Below are 16,346 nucleotides of genomic sequence, written 5' to 3'. Positions count from 1 at the left end.
AGCCGGGCTGGGTGTGGGATGTAGCTGGGACAGGGATGTGCTGGGAGGGCTGCAGGATCGTCCCCAGGGGACTGCGTGCTGCTTTGCTCCAGGGACACTGCAGCGTCAGTACTTGGTCTGGTGAGTTCATCCTACAGTAGCTGTGTTAAAGTCCTGGTTAGAGAGCGGGATGCTTCCTCTGGGCCTCTCAGGAAAAGTATGTGGGGCTAGGCAGGGGTTCGGCTCAGGTTTTTTTGTGGTGGTGGTTTGTTCCGTGAAAGGGATCCTTTCTTTCCTGCTCTGGCAGCAAATGGAGGAGATCTGGCGTGAGATGCGCTGGATGATGGATGCCCTGCAGCATGCCCGCTACAAGCAGCCCTCCTGTGGCCTGTCCCTCAACGGCTTCCTCAGCACCTCCAGCGGAGCCATGAAGGAGAAAACCCACTCCTCCTCATCCCACCTCGACTTCCTTCCCTCCCCAGCACCCTCACCAGACAGCAGCCGTAAGCTCAGCTCCGGTAAGGACCTGGCACCGCACGGCTCCAGCACGCTGCAGACACCCAGCGGCCAACAGCCCCTCTGTGCTTCCCCCGCAGACCTGCATGGGCTCTCGGACGAGGAGGGCTCCTCCGAGGTGTTCCTGGCCACTGACAGCGACTACGACTCCAGCAGGGCGCAGAGCCCCAAGGAGCTCGACCTGGTGTCCTTGGGGCCCGAGTGCTGCGGGCGGCGGGCGGCGCGCAGCCTGCGGGACAGTGCCCCCGATGTCCTGCAGAGCCACGAGCTGCAGCCCGCACCGCTGGCCCCGCCGGAGCCCCGGCCGCCCCCAGAGCTCTACGACAGCGACTTCGTGCTGCCCAGCCGGCAGATCGAGCTGCTGCGCGTGACGGAGAAGCGGCAGGCCTATTGCGTGCGGACCAACAGCCTGGACTTCCCCAAGCCGCTCTGCCCGGTGGCCAGGAAGTCGTGTCCCGGTTCCGTCGACAGCTCCCCGACGGAGAGCAGGACCGGCGGGCACGGCGGTCAGGGCAGACCAGGGACTGGCTCCACGCACAGCCCCGAGCACGGCCGCACGCGCTCGGCCGAGTGGACTCCGAGCTTCCAGGAACCGCCAGAGCAACCCGCTGGGAAGAAGCCGGGCTCTGTCACCTTGCGGGTCTGCCCTCAGTACGAAACCGGACTCTCCAAAGAGACCAGCGTCAAGGTACCGGCGCCCGCTGAGGGCAGCGGTGTGGCTGTGCCGTGCCCAGGCAGGATGGGGGAGGATGGCACTGTGGGCATGCGTGGCCCTCGCCTGGCTCTGCCCTCTGCATCCTCTGCCATGCAGGGGTACCACGGCTGCTGACCCGGCTCCTGTCCACCCCTGCTGCAGGGCGGGGGTCACCGCAGCCCGCGCTGCTGAGAGCCTGGGCTGGGCTGTAAGGGATGTGAGGGGGGAAGGAAGCAAGGTGGTGCCACGCAGGGCTCCACGGCCTCTGCTCCTCTCCTCCGTGTGTGTGTGTGTGTGTGTGTGCCCTCAGAGGTGCAGGACGAGCTGTGTCCCACTGCAGGGTTCTGCCCCGCTCGGTTCCCTGCAGGCAGAGGGGCGGATGGGAGCTCTGGTAGCCGGGTTCTCTTCACCCAGCGGGGATGGTGGAAGCAGAGGGAAGGCTGACTCGCAGAATTTATTTTCCATTCAAGAAAGTCCCATAGATTTCTGTGCAACTGAAGCGCAGCCCCCGGGTTCCTGGCAGGCTGCCCACGTGGCATTTGAAGTTGCAGAGCTCAGGACACGCCTGCTTGACAGCGTCTTAAGATGTTCTCCTCGAAGAACTGAGTTCAAAGGAGAGGCTCCTGGCTGGCATAAATCAGCAGAGCCCCTCGATGAGCGCTCGGAGCCACAGGGTTCATGTGGGCTGAGGGCCGGGACCACCCGGCCGGGCACAGCTGTCAGGGATGTACCGAGGGATCCGCCTCTCCCCGGCGGTCTGCCCCGTGCCCCCCTCACCGCCCGTCTCCCACCTCTGTCTCTCTGCAGCTACACGTCACCAGCCAGACGTCGGCCGGCGAGGTGGTGAAGCTGGTGGTGCTGCAGATGAACGACGTCTCCCACGGTGCGCTGGGTGGCTTGGCCGCCTTCTGCTACGGCGAGGAGCAGCTGGAGCACTTCGGACTGGTGTTTGCCTCCGAGGAGGGCGAGCGGTGGCTGCCCGATGAAGCGCGGCCGCTGGCCCTGCAGGCTGCCCGGCCCGAGGGACGCTTCTACGTCCGCATTAAGGAGACGTCGCCGCTGGTGCTGCAGTTCGGGCCGGCAACCACCGTATGAGCACAGCCCAAGGCAGGCGGCGCGTCTCTGATGCTTCCTTCTTCCACAGACACCCTCCCATCAGGCGTCCGCGGGGTGGAATGGGATCATACTGGGCTGTGTGTTTCTTGTTGGTGTTTCTTTCTTTTTTCCTTTCTTTTCTTTTTTTTTTTTTTTTAACCAAAGAGACGTCGAGACTCAGTTGTTCTGACTGCAGAAGGCGAGGGTGGAGCGTGAAGACCTCAGAGCTTGGGAGGAATCTTTGCAGGAATGGAATTTTTGAAAGCAAACATTTTTAAGGGGAAGGCTGGGAGGGGGGTGGAAAAAGAGAGGACAAAATATTATGAGAAGAAGCAGCAATACTCTTTTTTTATTATTATTTTTCCTCTTCTTTTTCTTCTTCTTTTTTTTTTTTCTGGACATCCTTGTCCAGGGTTGGCAGAAGGAAGACCTGCAGGGCGCTGCTGGTGGAGGCTGCGGTGTTGGTGCACAGGAACGGCACTGGGATGGGAGTTTATCTCCTACCCATCCTCATTGCACTGCACCCAGAGAACAGCTCTTGCACACCCTTCTCAGAACAAAATGCTTTTTTTTTTTTCTTTTTTCCTGAAACAAAAAAAAAACCTGTGCTAGAGACACTGGAGTTGTGTAGGAGGTGTGGACACTTTTATTGTTGTAGAGGCCGAAGGAAGGCACGCCGACAGCCCCACACACGTGCATGGAGCTGTGCCCACACCACCACACTGGGTTTGCTATGGGGCACGGCTGCAGCACGCCCAGCACCGCCGCGGGACTGCCTTTCCTCCTCGGTTGCCGTTCTGTCCTGGTGATTGTGAGTGGCCTCTTGTATGTCCTACAGCATGACACTTAGCACCTAGGTCTCTTGTTCCCAAGGTTATTTTTCTGATCTCCTGTGGTCCATAGTAAAGGTGACTGCTGCTGACCGTGTACCGCTCTCTCCTTGTGGTCTGATGGGCAGTGCCTGCTCCTTAACCCTGTATTACCCCCACGTTACCCGCACTTTCAGTGGCTGGGCTAATTCTTCCCAGCAGTTTTTAATGGGATGCTCCCATCCCAGCAAAGGTTTGTGTCACTCCACAGTGTGCGTGGGAGCAGCATTAGAGGTATTCTGTCCCAGTCTGGTGTTGGAAGCCCGATGGCTGCAGACATGTCATTGAATGCATGCCTATGGTCCTGCAGCCTCCATGGGGTGAGCGCACAGAGCAGAGCATGGCCACATGCACACCAGGGGACACCCAGATCTGGACAGAGCTGAGATGGCACAGCTGGTGCCCGGCTCCTGGCAGCCCTGGGCTGAGCTCACCGTTAGTGCAGGGCTGTGCACATCTTCTCACGTTTTGCTCTTCCTGAATGTCTCAATGTGCACATCACTGTGTTTTCTTCCCAATGGATCCTGAAGCCCTTTGGTGCCCTCCTGCCCTTGCAGGGGCAGACACTGGGTTGGCCCTATGTGGGGCAGGTTCCACGATAAAACTCAAAGTGCTCAGAGCTGTAGGTGCTGTAGGAGACAGGACCGGCCTGGAGCCAGGCTCTGCGTGTGGGACATTGGTGTTACACCTTTTGGGGCTGTTACACACACAGTGGGCTCTTGTGGTTGGAACACAGTACCAGGGCATGACAGCTCCTGACACTCAGAGCCACATGGGGGCAGGTGGGGTGGACGTTCTGCCTTCAATTGACCTAGAGAAAAGGTCCCCCTGCTCAGTGCTAATGGCACAGGTGACACCAACTCAGCCAGCCACTTTCCAGTGGGTTCCAGTTCCGTATTTGTGTTTTCATGTGTGCCATGGAAGCAGGTCCCTGGCTGGACCTGCTCTGCTTCCTCCTGCTACTGGGAAGTGCTGGAGCTGGGAGAAGCATCATTTTTTTTCTGTTCATAGCAATCCCTTTTTTCAACAAAAGAAGGATGCTGAATTGCAGGAGGGACCCAGGGGCCGGTTGCATACCAGTGTCATGAGGTGCAGATGTCCCTGTCCCAACAGTGCCCTTGTCCCCAGCATGCCCACCGTGGGCTGCGTATGTCCCAGACCAAGTGCTGCACTCAGCAGGGCCAGCACTTACCTACTGGCCCAAAGCCCAGGATTGCTCCATGCACTGTGGCCATCAGTTGCCATCCCCTCTGGCATCATGCACATGTACACAAACCTCACCCAACCCTGCATAACTGGGGGCCTTAAACATCTTTGATACCCTTAAGCATCTCCTCCACGTGAGGGCAGATGTGAGCAATACTCCCCAGGGGTGAGAAGGGCAGCAAAGTGCTGGGGATCACCAGCAGCTCGCCAAGCACCAACCTGGACCCAGGAGAAGTGTTCTGCTGGCAGCATGGCTTGGCTGCTGCTGTTCAGCCAGCACACCGCGTGCTCTGGGGTTTCCCTGAGAGCAGCTGGATGCTCCCATCCATGCTGAGCACCAAAATGATGCTGCAGAACGCTTTGTGCTTGGTGAGGGTGCCTGCATCCCTATCCACTCCTGTCAGCAGCAGCAGTTGCAAGCAGATCAGTGCAGGGAGAGGTGTGGCCAGGTTGGCAGACAGCCTTTCTCGTCTGCTTTGAGGTAGACCCAGGTCCAGGAGCTCAGCAGGAGAAAACTGGCATGGTTCCACAAAGGCAAATAAGGGGCTGTATTAATTCAGAATGCCAGGAGAGACATCACCCCACGGTGCCTTGCTTGCATTGCACAGATTCATAGAAGTAAACCTGAAATGTGACAGTTTGCATTTCCCCCCTCCAAAATCAGGAGCTTGTTGGCACCAGTTCTGAGGCATCTGCTTTTCTTTTCTCCCATCCAAGAGGAGTTGCTCAAACAAATCCAGCTTTATGTTTCCCAAGGTTTGGCTCTCTGAGGCTGAGACGTGGGGTTTTTGTTGTTGTTTGCTTTGGGTTTCTTTTCCCTGGGACACTTCTCTCTTGTGTTCCCACTGAGGAATTTCTTGCCTTGGTTCTGGTTTCTGGGGAAGGCTGAGGAGTTTCCCTTTCTGTTAAGGCAGCTGCAATGTCCGCAGACAGGAGATGCTGCAGCCCACCCCAAGACATGCTGCAGCAGAGGAAGCCTTCCTTCCAGCTGCCTCAAACAGGAGGCGAGAAAACAAGCAAGAGCCACACCAGCACCTGAAGGAGTGGGGCAGATCCAGGGCTATTCTGGCACTGCGCGATGACAAACTTAATTATTGCTCTATCAGCTGCAGGAACTCTGTGCAATTCCTGTTGCAGCCTCTGCTTACCCAGGTAATAAATAGAACTGCTATGTCATGGAACTGTGGGATGCTCCGATGGGTGCCGGGGAGCCGAGGGCTGCTCAGTGTCCACACTTTCCATCCTGGCACAGATGCCCACAAGGACAGAGCCTGGCGTTCCTGGACAGGCTGGGTTTCTGGGTTTCTGAAGCCACACACCGCTGAGCGCTGTGCAGTGTGGGCAAAGCCACTTCCCATGGGCAGCTGGGCTGGACAACGCCAGTTTTACACCGAGATTGTAATTTCCCAACCACAGAGACGCTTGGGAGGGTGGAGAAGGGAGTCCTGTGGTGGGAAGCCCCGGCTGCTTCAGTGTGTCTGGGATTCCTGGCCTGAGGTTTCCCCAACGCCGCCCGAGGGCTGGGCAGCACTGGGGCTTTGCAGCCCAGGAAGGCTCCTGGGATGCAGGGAAGTGGTCTGTTCCCAAAGCGACCTGGAAACTAAAACATCATACAAACAGGGGCCGACACAAAAGTAAAAACTGGAGAGGAAACCATTGCTTTTTATGTTTTCTATTTCGTTTTCTTTTGCTTTCTCCTATTATTTTCAGCTTTTAAAGAACAACAACAACTGATTAGACATTAAACAGACTCATTTTCATATCAAAAAAAACCCACCAAAAATACACCAAGCACAGGAACAGGACAGTGTGAATATTGACAAGCTGCTTCTAGCTCATGAACTTTGCAGAATACCATTAGTTGAAACCGACAATCCTTTTTGAACATTTATACTATGGCTAAAATGGTGGTTCTACTGGGAAGAAACAAGAAAGACCCCACAAATGATGTGTTGGAACAGCTTTTTTTTTGCTATGATTTTCCCTCAAGCCCCAGATTAATCATAGAATCATAGAACGGTTTGTATTGGAAGGGACTTTAAATGGATTTAGTCCCATCCCGGCTATGGGCTGGCCTCCCAAGGCACCCACAGCTCTGGGCAGCAGTGCCAGCACTTCACCACCCTCTGGGTGAAGGATTTCCTCCTCACATCTCACCTAAATCTCCCCCCTCTTAGTTTAAAGCCATTCCCCCTTGTCCTATCTCTATCAGACTGCATGAAAAGCCACTCCCCCTTCCCTCCTGTTTATAAGCTCATTTCAAGCACTGGAAGGCCACGATGAGGTCTCCCCTGTGAGAGATCCATCTGGCATTGCCCCAGTCCAAGTACAACACCCTTGCTGAACCTCATCATGTTCTCGTGTGCCCACTTCTCGAGCCTGTCCAGGTCCCTCTGGATGCCATCCCTCCCTTCTGTTGTGCCATCAGCAAACTGCTGAGGGTGCACTCAGTCCCACGTCTGTGTCATTGATAAAGGTGTTGAAGAGCATCAGTCCCAGGATGGACCCCTGGGGGACACCCTTCCTGACCAACCTTCACCTGGACATGGAGCCATTGACCACAACACTCTGGCTGTGACCATCCAACCAATTCCTTATCCACCAAATAGTACACCCTTCAAATCCATCTCTCTCCAGTTTAGAGACAGGGATGTGATGTGGGAACATATCAAAGGCCCTGCCACAAGTCCAGGAAGATGACATTTGTTGTCCCTCCTTTGTCCACCTATGCCATCACCCCATCAAAGAAGGCCACCAGATGGCTCAGGCATGATCTGCCTTTTGTGAAGTCATGCTGGCTGTCTTGGATCACCTCTGCATCTTGCATGTGCCTTGACATCTCTTGCAGGAAGATCTGTTCCAGAATATTCCCAGGCACAGAGATGACATTACCAACTTGTAGTTCCCCAGGACTTCCTTTCTACGTTTCTTACAAATGAGAGTGATGTTTCCCTCTTTCCAGTCACTGGGGTCCTCACCTGACAGCCATGACTTTTTGGATATGATGAAGACCAAACCTCATGTGCTGCTGTGGTTTGCAGCTGGGCATTATGGTGGGAAAATGTGTGGGGAGAAGTTATCTCCCCAGATGTCACAACATTCCTGGCCCTACACTACCGTCCCTGCTGCTCTATGAGTATTAGGAAAACTGTGGTCCCATTTCCATTTGTTGGTGCAGACAACAACTGGGACACCAGCAGGGCAGGGCTCCTAGAAGACCATGGATGAAATAAAGTAGTGGCAGAAGATGCGTTGGAGAGCCCCTAGGAAATATCCATCTGGACAACGTTGTGGTCTCGTTTCCTTCCAGATGACTTTTCCAGCCTTCATGCTTTGCTCGATTAACTCCAGGTCATGCTTCAGCAACTCAATGGGGAGATGCTCTGGGCACCTGCAGGACCTGAGGTGGCCCACAGGGACCCTCAGCAAGCACATGTGCAGCACGTCCCTCATTGTGTGCCATGGCTTGGGTCCTGTTTTTTGGCCTGGACTGTGATGGAAGGACACTTGCTCTCTCCTCTTGCAGCCTTCTCCCATTCCATGTGTAGCTGGTAGAGGACAAGCCAAGCCCTTTCTCAATTTGTCACCAATTGCAGGCAACTTCACAAAACTGAGCTCTGTTGCGCTGTCATGCTCTGGCTGGAAGCAGCTTTGATCTGGGTGTTTAATGAAGACGTTAATTGATAGCACGTGGGGAGGAATTTGAGCTGCTCAGAGCTGTCTTCCAGCCCCTCAGATCCCAGAGCCATCATCCCCTTCAAAACAAAACAGAAGAGTTATTACAAAACAAATCATGTTTGTATAGGCGCTTTAAAAAAAGTCCTCTCCAGCTCCGCTAAGCTCATATTCCTGGCAGTGCTGAGCCAGAGACACCATGTGCACCGTTGAAAGCCTTCAGCAAATTAAACCAGCATCCACGTGAGGAGGAACAAGGCGCTGCTGTCCCAGTCCCATCCTGGCCAAGGCGGGATGAGATGCGCCGTGGAGCTGTGCAGTTGCTCCTGGCAATGCGCATCTCCACGGCCAGGATGCAGAGGAGACCACAGCCCCAGCACATTGGGGAGCTGGAGGCGTATCAGCGCTCAGCTCCACGCGTTCTGGCAGCCATGGCTCGCTGCAGATGCTGTCCTCCCTACCCAGACGTGTGCAAATCCCAGGCAGCGCCAGGCCCCGCTCAGCTGGAGCGTGCACCCTTCCGGACACGCTGCTTCTCCGAGCGCACAGAGCATCCAGCTCTGGCCGTGGCTGGCGGATGTGCTCCTCGCAGACGGCCTATGGGTTACCTCGTGGCGGCCAAACACGGCCCCGCTTCCTGACTCTGTGATCGTGCCTGGATTGGAAGATGCTCCAGTTCCCTGCCTCACAGAGGTACCTGCAGCCCCGCCAGCCGTGGTAGGACACTGCGCTTCGAGACCTCTCCCTCCCGTCAGATCGGGTTGGAATTGGCTTGTGGACTCAGAAGTTATTAGGAACAGACACCCCCAGACAATGTGATTGCACAAGCTTCATTTCCTTAGAAAAGCAGGCCAGCAGAGCAGGAGCCCGTCAGTAAACATGTTGATTCCAAGGGCTCTTCTGCAGCGCGCAGGGAGGAGCAGAGCGCTGGCACCCAGCCCACACCTGTGTGTGCTGCTGAGCTGGGGATGTCAGGGCACAGCAGGATCTGCCATGTTCGAGCCAAAGTTGCCCATGGCTCCTGGCAAATCCCAACAGCCTGGATGCCCCAGGGCAAGCAGAGCAGGTGGCAAAGTGAGCTGATAGCTCCTGTGGCACGTGGTGTGTGAGGAGCACCGCTGGGGTAGGCTTGGTCCCATCCATCATGGCCTGGGGTGGCTGAGGCACAGCACCACATGCTCACACCTCAAGTCCTCCATTCTCCTCACTCAGCAAGGTGCAGGAGCAGCAGATCCCAGTGGCCCTGCAGCTCAGCCCTGCTGTGCAGCCCACTTCCACCCAGGGCTGCGATCCATGGGGATTTTCTGCCCATCGGGGCTCCATGCCTCCCGGCTCGGCACTGCAGCCTCCCCTCTGCCGGGCTGGAGGACAATCTCTTGCAACACTGGAATGCTCTGAAGTCATTACCTCCCTCTCTAGAAATTTTTGGGGTCAGAGGACATGAGTCTCAGTAATCGTCCAACAACGTCAATGGAGCTCCGTTGATTTACACCAGCTGAGGATCAAACCCCTCCCTTTCCTCTCCCATATTTAAGATATTTTCCAGACTTCAGACACTTTCAGAGGAGGGAGTTGATGACTCTTGGGTTGTTGAAGAGGTTCCAGCTTTGGTCCTGGCCTGGCTTAGTACAATGATGGCTACCCACGCTGTGCACTGGCTGTCATTTCCCTCACAGCCTGCTCGTGGACATCCCTGTGTGCCCTGGCACTGCTCTGTACCACGCTCTGGACCCTCCTGGCTTCTCTGCCCCTCCAGCCACGGTGAGATCTGGCTCACCGCAGCCCAGCAGGGACATGCCTCAGCTCCTCTAGCCCTTTCCCAGCAGGACCCTGCAGTCATGGAGCAGTGCCAGGAAGGGTCCCAGCCCCACACCAGCCCACACCCGGCATCAGCAGTCCTGCACAGCACCACCAACCTCAGGATGTGCCCAGAAAAGAAGCCCAAGCTGTGGGCCACCTGGACACGATGCGAGACAAAAGCACCCGAGAGCACTGCGGCGACCTCAGCTTCAGCACACAGCAGTGAAAGTTTCCTCTGAGCCCAGTGTTTTGGTCCGGGCAGCTGAGCCAACGTTGAGGGGAAGCACAGTTAATATTGCTGATAGCTGGATCCAATTTATAAGGCGCTCAGCAGAGACAATCATCAGGGAAGGAGACAAATAATCTTTAGGCAATTAAATTTAATTGTTCCATCTGAAGATTATTTATCTCCTCGCCTGATGAATGTCTCCTCGAAGCGCCTAATAAATTGGATCCAGCTATCACTGATAGTGACTGCTTTCCCCTGGCAGAGGGGAAGGGTGTGGAGAGCAGAGCAGCGCTCAGCTCTGTGTGTTGCTTAAGATCTGTCACCTCGAAACATCTTTTTAGCAGACTTGAAAGTGTCCGCAGGCTTTATCAGCGCGCTGCCTTTGTGCAGAGAGCTTGGCAGCCCGGGGCTGGAGCGTGCAAAAGCTCCTGGACAAGGCGCGGGGTGGAACGGGATCCCACAGGCTGGGTTTTAATGTCAGGCACCAGCAAGGACTTGGAAAGCTCTCTGTGTCTGTCTGTCTCCACTTTGTTATCCTTGAGCCTGGCTGCTCACAAAGAAGGCTTCGAGGAAGCCTCAGCTTGTGCCCTATCCTCCTGTGTCCCCAAAGTGGTGCTCAGAGCTGGGTGCAGGCTGCCCTGCATTGCCTTTCCCTCCCACCACCAGCACCCCGCTGCCCTTACAGCAGCCCTTTTCCTTCTGGCTGTTTGCAGCCATTGGCTACTGGCTATTTGGAGATGCGCTCGGCTGACCCAACGTGGGGCTGCCCAAGTGAGGAAAGTCACCGAAAGCAGCGCAGCCAGGAGTTTTCGGGAAGGGCATCAGTGAGGGCATAGAGCTCCCATCCCAGGAGCTGCAGCAGAGCACAAAGCCCTCGTTTGTGATCCCGTCGTCGCCTGGACCAGGAGCCCTCCAGTCTCATCCTCATCACCACGGCTGCACACAGGCTTGGGGCCGCAGTCTGTGGGTGTTCCGCGGGCGCGTGTAGCATTCCACAATCGGGGCTCTATTCGCCATCCAACGGCTGAATAGTTCAGTAGTATTTAATTACCATACAATAACTGTCCCATTGAATTTGATGGAATACATCATTTTGGAATGCTATTTACAGTGCTAGTTTTCTTACAGAAATCCATGTGTCAGAGCTTTCACCATTACTATAGACTTTAAAATAGGCAGATGTGCCTTTCGTGGCCAACTGCATGTTTTATTAATGGACTAGGACTATCAGATGTGCTGTAAATCATGGGACTTAGCCACCAGTCTGCTGCACCTCTCCCCCAGAGCCTCAGGGTGACTGAACTCAGCTCCCTGGAGGGTGGCAGCGGTCGCAGGGTGCGTGCTCCCATCCTGCTGGATTCCCAACCCTCCCAGAGCTGCCTGACCCAGTGCCAGTGCTGCCCTCCTCCCCACCACCCTGCTCGCATCTGACCCTTCTCTGTCCCTCCCTGCCCTATGTGGCTGAGGGCAGGTGCAGCAGAGCAGGCACACTCCAGCAGTCACATCCCATGGACCTTTTCCCTGTAAGCTCTCACACTGCCCAGGCTGTTCTGCACACAGCCAGGTCCCAGCTGGCTCAAGTCAGCAGAGCAGTGCCTCGATTCATTTCTATTTTCATGAACAATTTCAGTGCTTCTGGTGTGTCAGAGAACCCCATGTGAGTGATCACACCATGGGAAATATCCAGGAGAGCAGGGGAAGGCCACGTGAGGAGGAAAGCCAATGCCAGGATGAAGGTTTTGTTGAAAAGCACTCAGCAGGGATGTGCTGCTCACAGCCAGAGCCTGTCCCAGCGAACTCAGCCACGTGCCAACACAGGGCCAGCATCACCACACTCCCACCTGAACCGAGCACCATCCTGCCCCACGCTGCCTGGGCAGGGCTCCTCGGGTGCCGGGGCTGCTCCTATCATGCAACAAAGTCACTGCCAGTGCTGTGATCTAGTGCCTGGCCCCATGCTGGTAGGTGTGCTGCTAGTAGAGAGAACAGCCAGCAAGCAGGACTGTTAAGGAGGGGTCAGGGCAGCCTGGGCTGTGGATCAGAGGCAGGGATGATTGAATTGGAGAAGGAAGAGAGGAAGATGCTGCTCAGGGCCACCCTGCAGCAAGAGCATGTTAGCTGCAGTGCTGCACAAGCAGTGGATGGGATGATGCTGCCTGCTGAATTGCTCAAAGGCAGCTGCAGAATGGCTGCACACTCTGTGCATCACCCCAGCTCTCCTCCCTGACTGGCTTCACTAAGAGGTGTGAAGCACCAAACCTTGGGCAGGATGCTCCCAGAACCATCAGTGCACAGGAAAAGGGATGGAGAAAGAAGAAGCAGCAGGTTTGCTTGCAAATGCCAACTTTGGGAAGTGCTCAAGGGCCTGGAGCTGCCATGGTCATGGGGAGCCATGGTGGTTGTGGATGAGGACGGCAAGGGGAAGGAGTGCAGAGATGTGCATGGCCATCTCTGCTCCGTGCATCTGTAATGATAGCACTGGACGTGAGCACAATGCTAAAATCCTAGATCTGTGCGTAATGCTCCTCTGGGGACAGATGTCCTCTCTTGTTTTGTACACTGTAAATGCAACATCAGTCCCAAACCCAAATGATTCCCCCCATCCAGCACCGTCCCCCCTCCCATCAGCTGCAAATGGCACAGATGGCTGGAAAAAGAGAATAGCTATTTAAAAAAAAAAAAAAAATCCCCAACCCTGTTATTTCTGCATTTTTTCTGCGTGAAGACACTTCCTTCCTTCCAGGAGAAATCAATCCAGAACCAAAGTGTTAACCGCTTCCCAGCCACTTCCTCCACACGAGGTGTAGCTGCGCCAGTCCTGGCGAACGTCCCACCTTGTCGAGCGCTCCAGGCTCTCCAGCATAGAGCTGCCCAGCTCCCCAGGGATGGTGATGGAGGAGGCCAGTATGAGCGGAAGGAGATGCTGCCGGAGTGGGCTTCAATTGTCTGGCAGGAGCACAGAGGAGCTCAGTCTGCAGTTGGCTTCCCAGAAGATCAGGAGGTGGATGCACCCTGGGCAGGGACAGCCTGATCACAGTGCAAGGAGCTGGAGTGGGTGGTGGCCTCAGGGATGTGCCTCCCACGCTTGCTGGTGTTGAGAATCACCTGTTCCTGCACATGTCCTCCTGAGCCCAGCTCTGCAGTCCCACAGATGCTTTGGGGTCTTGGTAGAGGCATTTGCCCTGGAGAAGGGCAACCACCAAGGGGAACCCTCCCCTCACCTACATTTCCATGTGGACAGGGAGACAGGAGGGACAGCACCCAGGCTCTGCTGCAGGCCCTGAGGGCTGCAAGGTGATAGGGCTACCCAGGAGCCTAGTGGGGTGGAGGAGAAGGCACAAAGGTGAAGGCAGATGGATGTACACGGTCATGATGCAGAAGGACAGGATGGGTGCAGAGTGATGCAGGTGGATGACGGCTGGTGGCTGTGTAAAGTGGGATGCTGAGCAGAAAGGATACTGCTCTCAGGATGGAGAGAGGAGGGTCCAACAAAGCTGTGCTGAAACCCATATCAAAATCCTGTGTTCACGTGCCTCCACTTAAAGCACAGCTGCACCAAGAGCTTCCCCAGGTACTGAGCCTAGTGTCTTGGTGCGGGGAGGAAAGGGGAGCCCCAAGTGATCCTGGTGCTGTAAGGGATGGCTGGAGGCTCACAGCCCTCAGGTCCTCGTCCTGCTGCTCCATTGGGGTCCCTCAACACCTGAATGGAAGCAGTTTGCACCTACTGCTGGGTGAGAACATGGAACAGCTCCTCCACTCATGCCCTGAACCCTGAGGTGCCCGGTGTGGAGTCCCTAGGGACAGGCTTTGGGTGAGGGGGATGGAGTAAGGCTATGGGGGTGGGGAGGCTGTGAAGAGTGGGGGACTGTGGGATTTAGTCCCTGTAGGGGCACAGGGGCCGGTGCTGGGGAGTACAGAAGCAGAACCTGCTGTGGGAGCTGGGGACAGACTGAGGTGCACCCGGAGCTTTGTGTGTGCAGCAAGCACAACAGCTGCCGGCAGTATGGTTGGCTCCAAAGCTGGTGTTGACAGTCCTTCACTTTTATGGGAACTAAATTTACCCAGACACACGCAAAATCAAAAAAAAAAAAAAGAAAAAAAAAAAAAAGAAAAAGATGGGGGATTGGAATTAAAATAAATTGCAGCAGTGCCAGCATCTGCTCCTTTGTGGCGCAGTCTGGGTTACGGAGAGGGGAGGAGAAGTCCCTGAAAGGGAGTAGCACTGGTGTTTACTGCAGCTCTGAAACATCCCCCGTTTGCAAGCAGTGTGTTTGCACCGTGTTGCCTCAGGAATGCCTGACATCCAAGATGCCAAGGAAATGTACCCTCGGGGTGGAAAATGAAAGCCCAACCGTTTTCCATGACTCGTGTATGTGTTAGTGTATAGGGGCAATAATGCACCGTGCTGTTGGAGGAGAGGGGTTTGCTGGGATCACAGGGGCTGCAATGGGAGGAGAATGTCACCGTGGGGGCCTTTCAACTCCTCCTTTATAAAGCTGCCCTAATGGTTCTGCTGTTTGGGGTTTTCCTTGGGTTGATTCCTCGCATTTCAGCAATGCAGCGGGCACACGGGCACGAGGCAGGGCCGGCCGCTGCGCTGGCACCGACCTTTTGGCACCATGCTTCCAGGGGGCTTTTACTGGAGGAGATCCTGGAAAATATGTGCTACCGTTCTCAAATGTGCCGATGACACGTGGGCACCTCTATCTGCACGGCTGCTGTAGGAGCCTGCGCTTTCTCCAGGCATTGCACGGGCACAGAGCCGGCATCGCCCTGCTGCCACCCCGCTGCCGCCGCGCAGCTGACGGAAACACAGCATTGCTTTTAAGTCTCTCTGCCACCTTCATGGCCATTTAATGCTGTAAACAAACTTTGCAGCGGGGCAGTGTGGAGGCAGTACTCACTCGCAGCCCCCGGCGCTGCAGATGCGGCGCTCCCTGCGTTGCTAAAGCAAAGCAGGGCCCAAACAGCGGCGGAGGGAAAAGCGGTGATGATTCCGTGTGCGGCTGCAGCGGAAGGCGTTTGGGGTGAGTGGGCACAGCTCTCGGGACTTCTGCAGAGCTCTATTTTTAGCCGCCTGCTGTCTGATTTTTCCAGATGACAACAAGTGCTGCGCTCCTTCTAAAAACTGAATTCTTCTCGGGTGTTTTCGGTTTTATCCCTAATTTTTTAATTGAAAGGAAGATGTTGAAAACAATTAGTCACTTTTACAAACTGTAGCCAGCATTTCTTTTGCTTTCCCTCAGCTGCGATGTGACCGGGGCCAGCAGTTCTGCTCAGGGCGGAGGTGGGGAAGCAGGGCGACTGGTGCTGATTTGGCATTCAGCGGATGTGTGAGATGGGTGTAAATTGCCCCAGTGCAGCCGTTACGCTCCCAGCAGCTCTGGCACGAGCCGCGAGGTCAGCGGGAAGAGCTCCCGTCCCACGGCTGGGCTGGGGCTGTGTCCGCAGACTTTTCCCATGGGGTTTGTGGGTGTTGGGTTCCAGCAGCTGGAAGGGCCCAGCTGATGCAGTCCCAGCTGCACAGAAAGCAGGACAGGCATGGTGCAGGGCAATAGGCATTGTGTGCCTCTCTGTGCTGGATGGGAGTCTGTGTGTTGCACAGGAAAAAATCTGTGGCCTGGTGCATAGAGTGTACCTGTAGGTGCATTCTATGTGCAGATATGGAAGTATAGGATTGTAATGCAACGTGTATTTTTAGTTAGATTTGGTGTAAGTATCAGTATAGGTATAGGTAAAAGTGTAGATGTGTGGAGTTATGGTTTTAGTTTTGTGGGTATTGTTTAGTTACATACATAGATAGAATCATAGAATCATGGAACTGTAGAAACACAGAATTGTTTGAGTTGGAAGGGACCCTCAAAGGCCATCAGGTCTAACCCACTGCAATGAACAGGGACACCTACAGCTCCATCAGTGCTCAGAACCCACCCAGCCTGAGCTCCCTGGGCAACCTGTGCCAGTGCTTCACCACCACTTTATTGTAAAGAACTTCTTCCTTACGTCCAACCTAGATCTTCCTTCTTTTAGTCTGAAACCATTTCCCCTTGTTCTGCCACAACAGTCCCCGATAAAGAGTCTGTCCCCTTCTTTCTTACAGTCCCCTTTAGATACTGAAAGGCCCATTTCTTTCCTGCTCTGCAAGGAAAGAGATGGGCTCTTGTGAACCATGCTGGCTCACAGCAGTACTGTTCTCAGTGCATAGAGCTCCACGGTGGTGCTGTCCCACCCCATCTCAGCTCCCGGAGTCGTGCAATGTTGCAGGAGTTTCATTTTTATTCTC

The 16,346-nt window shown here is 55.1% G+C and overlaps 1 protein-coding gene across 12 annotated transcripts in view; it reads left to right on the top strand.

Annotated features, from left to right (window-relative positions):
* Positions 1–4,074, top strand: part of LOC116230309 (ankyrin repeat and fibronectin type-III domain-containing protein 1-like) — a 134,454-nt gene extending 130,380 nt beyond the window's left edge. For 5 of the 12 annotated variants that reach the window (XM_090151672.1, XM_090151673.1, XM_090151671.1 and 2 more), the window contains 3 exons: positions 287–497; positions 576–1,183; positions 1,997–4,074. In XM_090151672.1, the coding sequence (XP_090007798.1) occupies positions 287–497; positions 576–1,183; positions 1,997–2,284 (1,107 nt within the window). In that variant the 3' untranslated portion in view covers positions 2,285–4,074. The remainder of the gene's footprint in view (positions 1–286; positions 498–575; positions 1,184–1,996) is intronic. The other 7 variants (XM_090151677.1, XM_090151676.1, XM_031595384.2 and 4 more) reach the window with 2 other exon arrangements.
* The last annotated feature ends 12,272 nt before the right edge of the window (positions 4,075–16,346 follow it).

The sequence above is a fragment of the Phasianus colchicus genome, chromosome 16 (genome assembly GCF_987193195.1).
Source record: "Phasianus colchicus chromosome 16, bPhaCol1.hap1.1, whole genome shotgun sequence".
In the NCBI taxonomy this organism is placed as follows: Eukaryota; Metazoa; Chordata; class Aves; order Galliformes; family Phasianidae; genus Phasianus; species Phasianus colchicus.
This window is presented reverse-complemented; position numbering and strand designations above follow the sequence as displayed.